This window comes from Lytechinus pictus, chromosome 1 (genome assembly GCF_037042905.1).
Source record: "Lytechinus pictus isolate F3 Inbred chromosome 1, Lp3.0, whole genome shotgun sequence".
Classification (NCBI taxonomy): domain Eukaryota; kingdom Metazoa; phylum Echinodermata; class Echinoidea; order Temnopleuroida; family Toxopneustidae; genus Lytechinus; species Lytechinus pictus.
In genome coordinates, this window is record NC_087245.1 from 16,281,241 (window position 1) to 16,288,266 (window position 7,026).

A 7,026-nucleotide genomic window follows, 5' to 3' on the forward strand; every position below is an offset into this window, starting at 1 on the left:
TGTATACTTAACTTCAAATTTTTTTGGATATGTAACCAATTTATTTGTCGTACTTGTGAAATATGCTTTATTTTCATTATCCTACAACAAATATATATATTTTTAGACAAATTTCTTAAGTGATGCACCGTATCCATACTTGGTTGATACAATTTTCGAGCACATTACACTCGTATATTTATATATCTTCTAACTTTTATTTTTATTTTCTAGTGACCGGCCAACCGTAGCTGATTGTCTGGAGCACAACTGGGTGAAGAGCATTAACAAGCCAGGATCAGCCCAGTCTAGGTCTTTCCCAGTCACTAAGCTCGCCAACTACAGGACTCAATTCCTGGCTCGAATGCTACAGAACAACACATTGGACAACGTCTCATTGAGAACGTATGGCAGTGAAGAGTCCGACGACTCATAATGGTACCTCTGACTAATACCATAAACATTCACTTGATTTATGTAATATAAGATTTTAATTCTTAGGATTTATCAACCACGATGAGTACTCATTTTGTGTGAATATATATTTTATCGGTGTTTGAGAAGTTGAGATGACATTTTAAAGGAAAAAAGTACTCTTAAATGTTGTGCCGTGTTTTGATGAGGTTCGTGTATCTCAATAAAGTGCAATGTGACTGATTTGTGGTTGCACGCATAGTCTTTTCAGAAGCCTCATCCATGGAGGTATATAACTCTAGAATTATTGCCTCAATAACTGAATTCAGTTTGTTGCTCTTAGTTTGGGTTATGGATATTGTTTTCCTTCATTCTAACGGCAATTTGATATTAGGATAAGGTAGTACTTTTCGGCGAAGAAAATGATATGAAGGTATGTTGTATAGATTCATGTTAGGCAAAGATGTTAGGCAAAGGAAAGATGGGCTCGTAGATAAGGAATTAGAGTATTGTGAATTGAGATTAACCTTAAAGCTTTATCCAATTTACCCATGGTATAATGAAAAGGAATTTTACCCAAATATTGCCAAAGAGCAGAATACAATAAGTCAGTGTCGTTGTTTGACCCATTTCATTATTCATTCTTGTTTTATTATTCACTACATTTATTTCAATTCATTTTAAAAACAGCAATATTTCAATGTAGGCCTATGCAAATTATCAAAATATTATAAATATGAAACATGACAGTAAATAATAAATTGCAATAATGAAGTGATCTTTGAACATATTTTGATACAGATTTGTGCTTTTCAAGATAGAGGAGAAGTCTAAATGAACCAAACGGAATCAAAGTGGTTTCAAAAATTGATGATTCTTGTCTGCGAATATAACCTCACCTCCATCACATTCTTCTCTTTGAAATAATTGTAACATCCCTTCCAGTAAAAAGGATTCTTTTACATTAAACCCCAATATACTAGTATGTGGTGCTTAATGAAAAGAGACTATCTTCTGCTCTTTGAATCCACATGCTATTCCTTATATAAATCTTCCTTAGACCTACCATACATTTTTTAAAGTAAAAAAAAATCATTTAAGTTTAGCTCTTAGAACTACCATCAAGTATCCACTGCAAATTGTAACTATTTCTTCTTTCAACATTATGCTTTTAGATTGCCCGTGGTATTTCATTCTGCTGACTGACTAATGTTGGTATAAAAACCAAACAAATATCTTATATGTTCAAGCAATTTTGATCAAAATTATTATGCTTATACAAAGTTAGTGTTTGAAATATGTACATTCATTTCATTTGACAACCACGGAACGTAAGTGTTCTTCTTATTTTTTAACTTGAGGACCGCCGCGGCTTTGTGCTCTTTCAAAATGAAAAGTAAATTGGTTTATATTAAGCCTGGGTGGACAATAAGAATTTCATAACGATACTTTATTGCGCTTCAATGAGATTGAATTTTCTTGTATCACATTGCAATTTCCTTTACATTTTTAATATGGCAACTTCAAACAATTTTTTTTGGGGGGGTTGTTTTCACGTGGAAGTGTGTTGAAACCTTTTCTCCAACTACCAGAACTATTCGTTCATATTGAATTTGTTTCCTGCGATTTACCTTCTCTTTTCTACAGAAAAGCTTTATACTTACTTGTGAAAACGTTATGTTAATAAAGATATCATGGGAAGTATGCCAAATGATTAAGTATATTTGTCGAATTTGCTCAAATCTTTCTTTAATTTTTTTCTGTACAATTGTTTACTTTCACACTAAGTCATATCCTCATATTTTATATCCGTGTAAAAACAATATGGCTTCTTGAAGTGGGTTTAGCCGAAAGTTGCGGCATTTACAATTTTTGATAGGTTTCAAATCTAGTATTCAGATTTCAAATATAGTATTTCGATTAATGCAGCTTAATGCATTTGTATTTTTCTATTCAATATGACTTCTAATGCCTGAAATAAGCTAAACGATTGCCTAAACCATATATTTAGAGTAATTCAAATTTATAGGATTTTATGCCATATTTTATTTAATGTAAATAACATGATAGACGGTAATTGTTCTTTTTATGTAGTAGTGAAGTCTGTGAGAGCATACTAATTCTAATTATAATAAGATGATGATATTGATGATGATGATGATGATGATGAGGATGATGATGATGATGATGATGATGATGGTGGTGGTGGTGGTGATGATGATGATGATGATGCCGTTGTTGTTTTTTGTATTGATACCAAAATACGAGAACTTTTTATTTTCAAATTCAGTAATATGAATGAGATTTGTTTTCAGTAATTCAGTGCTGGGCTTTCTTGATGTTTTAAACTGTTTTAGAATGTCCCGTTGATTTACCACTTATACACTTCTCATTAGAAAGGTGAAAACGAGTGAATTGATATTAAAGGGGTTAAAATTTGACTTTGTGGTCACAAGCACAAGATGCATTTAATATGATTACGTTTCAAAGTTCTTTCGAAGATTTTGATTCACAATGCGTCAAGTAATTCTACATTGGAAAGTGCCACTAGTGCTGGAAGAAATCTATTTGATCTCAACGTTATTTTCTAATCACCAGATCACGTTGTACTGCACCTTTTTTGAAAAGTGGTTTATTACAATCAAGATATGAGAGCAATTTTTTTTAAATGCATAATTTAGGTTCAGAATCCAACATACGTTCGTAAGACTGTATCTCTTTTAATTGTATTTTAATCAACGGATTGGCGCAATGGTTGCTTCTATATCCATTTGTTTTCTTCCCCCATGAAAGCTACTAGACAACCCTAGCCTTTTCACCACCCCCCCCCCCCCTCTCTTGCTCTCACTCTCTCTCTTCACCCCTGTCTCTTTCTCCACTTTACCCCTCTCCATCTGTCTCTTTTTCTATGCTTATATGATTACAAATCTATTCTGAAGAGGATTGGCGTTCTTGCTTAAATTCGAATCATTTCGTATTGTTTGCCATTCATAGCAATAATGAAAGACCTTTAAGTTTCTGTACGTGCGTTTAAGCATAAAGCTCATCCTGCATGTTAATTAGCAGAATGGACAGGTTGTCACTTTTAAGACATATATTTGAAATACTATCATGTTTCTGTTTGATTAAATGATTTTGCGTGATGTGCCTTGTAACTTTGCTACATTTTGCCAAAGTGTACGGAATAAGAGAAAGAGACGAGTATATGAATATTTTGTGTGTTTTCTTTTCATTTATGAAAGGAAACGGCAAACATGTCTTTTTGAGTATATCGATATATTTGAAATTAAATTCTGCGTGTACATTCCCTTTTACGGGATAACGATGTGACAATAAGATGGAGTATTGAAATTAATTTTTATTATTTCAAGAGGCTCCCTTATAGCTATAGGAAATTTGTTTAAGGAACAATTAATTATAAATATTATTTCATCATGTGTACAGCCCGACAATGCCCTAGAACATGTAATGTATATACTCATCTTGATGCATGGATTTAAATAGACTTGAATTAATGAGGTGCTTTCTGGTGTGCAACTTTTCTTTTTCTTGTTTAAGAAAAAAAATCTAGTTTTTATCATTTAGGTGTCGTTATTAGAACTTTGCTGCATTTACTGGAAAAATATTTCTGACATAAAAATAGAAAAAATATCTAACTTTGTCGAATAAAAAAAAGTCTTCAACGAAAAGAGTAAATGTGAACAAGTCGTGACTTAGACAGTGATACTCGGAATGATGTCACTTAAAAAATGTGTGAATTGTGGATGAAATACATGCAAGTTATTAAATGCAATGGTTGTTTTACTGAAACAACCAAAATGTGAATGTATTAGGCCCCATCTTCGAGGTTTTATAGTTATACTTAAATAATTGAAAAATTGTGTAAGACCCGTCAATGTAGTGAGCTTGTTTCCAACTTTCTTGATAAGGATAATTTGTGATTAGTTTGGTCTTGTAGACCGAGTTAGACAGTGTTTTTTTTATAATCTCACTAGAGTTATACACTCTTCCAGGATAGTCCCCTACCCAAACACGGGTCAATAGCATACTTACCAGACATTAATGTGATATATTTGAGCAAAACAAATGCAACTGGAATATGACCAGTTGATGACTCATGATTTCGGTTTTTCACCCTTAGGCTCCGAAAAGTAATGATACCTTTATGAACATATCATCCAGATAATTAAATGCTAAATACTCATTGGTTGTTGTTGCCTTAGTAATTTTTGTTGAATGTATTTTTGCATAATCACCAGCTTTTGTAAACTATACGGAAAGAATGAAAAATACAGATTGAAATATATCTGCGCGTGTCCAGTTTCATATTTGCTTAGAACCGGACTGCGCGGATCGAATTTCATCTAATTCTTTCCGCCATCCGTCGCATTTTTTAAAGTTCCCAATAAGGAGAAACATAACCTTAAGATATTATTTCTTCTGTGTTCATGATCAAACAAAATAGTTATAGTTATCTCCTTTCAGCCTGTTTGTTTGTTTTTATCCCTTAAAATTATATCATTCTAAAAAAAAGGAATCTCCGTGATGGTATAATGACGGAATTTTCAGATAAAAGAAAATAATCTGCGGATTCTCAGTTGTAGAGGACTGCTCATTCGAAAATTGATTCTTGTCTGATTTTACCGTAGTATTCGCTTTCTCTCAAGATAACCATTGAGGCTAAGTTACCTCCAATGTGATTTTAACAACGTTGTCTATTGTTCAACAAGAATGGAAGGTGTCAACAGTTATAAGGGGACAAATAAAAGCAAATGTTTAAGTGAAATCGGTCTATTATGTTGGATTTATCTTCTTTTAGAGTATAATAAACGTCTTAAGACAGAAAAACTCGGGACTTCTATGGATATATTTCACACCCTAGGTACTAGACCCATTTCCCCCTTCAATATGCAAAATAAATCAGATATAGTCATACATAATTAAAATACCCTAAAGATGTAATTAACAAGCATGATTGTTTGTCGAAGATGTTTGTCGGTTCAATGCAGTTGAAGAAGCAGCTGCTATAAAACATTAAATAAAACCATCCTATAAAAAATCGCTGCATGAAACCGATTTTTAGTCCCGATGTCGGGTCGCAAAAAATATAATTATTTTGCTTCGAGTTTGTCTAATTCATCATCACATTTTCTGTTTCTTTTTTTTACTAGAATTGTTTTATGGGATGTAGACATGGATAGATATTAATAAATATAATTCTTCATGATTCAAACACATTTTCGGTTTCAGTGTTTTAATTTAACAGTGGTCAGGCTATGTTCTATGAGTGAGAAAGAAAGATAAATATATAACAAATAGAGAGCTATCATTGTTTACAGGTAGTGATGTAGAGAAAGAGGGATATGGAGACGGTAGATATATGGAAAAGGGAAGATAAGATATTCTCACATTCCGCCCCCTCCCAGATCGGTCTCCCCCCCCCCCTCTCCCCTCCCCCTCTCTATCTCTCTCCCTCCATCTTCCAACCCTTCCTTCTCTCACTTTTGCCCTCTCTATTTAACCTATATTTCTTTCCCCTCTATCCCTACCCATTCCTTTAGATATAATTGTGTGTGATTCCGCATACTACCCCCCCCCCTTATAATATTTGAAGGTTTGAATTAAAGGTCAACTCCACTCCAATTAAAAAAGTGGATTGGAATAAAATAAAACATCAAACAGTAATAATACTGGAAATTTAATAAAAATCGAATGCAAATAAGAATATTATAGCATCAAAAATTTAGTTTGTGTGGTAGGGTGTGTTGGTGCGTGTGTGTGTGTTATTTTGTACTAAGCAATGCAATGCACAGCACATTGAAATGCAGATGATTCGATGTCAATACCCACTCGCTATTTCATTCGTATAGAATATTCTTTATGAAGAACAATGGATTTCAACCGTAGCAATCCAACATTTCCAGGGAAAATAATCACTGTTTCACTTTATAATGAAGAAAAATTAAGATATATCATTTTTTTTATGAAATTCAAAAGAAATAGTAAGTACGTGACGTCGCGAGGAGTTGTTTGTTCCTATGCATAATTTTAGAACTGTTTGTGATATCAAGCGCAACTTAACGTCATGACATTTTCAGCGTTATGATTTTTCTCTTTTCATTCAAATATACTTTTTTGTTGGGGTTGACCTGCCCTTTAATGCGTGGTTCCGCCTTCCCATGAATTTCGTACATTTTTAAAAACATTCCTTCAAAATTCATCAATTTACTGGTGACTTTCATTATCTACACTGCAAAAACTCCGGTGTTGATTTAACACCATATCGGAATCTATTATGTCCACACCAGAGAAGTATTGAAACGAAACCAGTTTGGAATCGAACCGATGCCGTTTCAAAACTAATTAGTGTTGTATGAACACCTCTCTGGTGTTTATACAACACTAACTGAGAGCTGCAGCAATATAGGCTTGACCCAGAGGCGTCGATCCTGGGGGGGGGGGGGGGGGGGCAGGGGGGCGATCGCCCCACCAATGAACATATTGGGGGGCAAACATATCGTTTTGCCCCCCCCCCCCAAATAATTCCACATGTGCAAAAAATAAAATAAGATTGTAATGTTACACAGAAATCAGCAAGCGAGATTGAGATACACAACTCGTTCTTTAATTAAA

General features: G+C 33.8%; 1 protein-coding gene across 1 annotated transcript in view; it reads left to right on the forward strand.

Annotated features, from left to right (window-relative positions):
* Positions 1 to 4,051, forward strand: part of LOC129263901 (obscurin-like) — a 54,530-nt gene extending 50,479 nt beyond the window's left edge. The window contains exon 22 of the mRNA XM_064097141.1: positions 214 to 4,051. Within this exon, the coding sequence (XP_063953211.1) occupies positions 214 to 415 (202 nt within the window). The 3' untranslated portion in view covers positions 416 to 4,051. The remainder of the gene's footprint in view (positions 1 to 213) is intronic.
* The last annotated feature ends 2,975 nt before the right edge of the window (positions 4,052 to 7,026 follow it).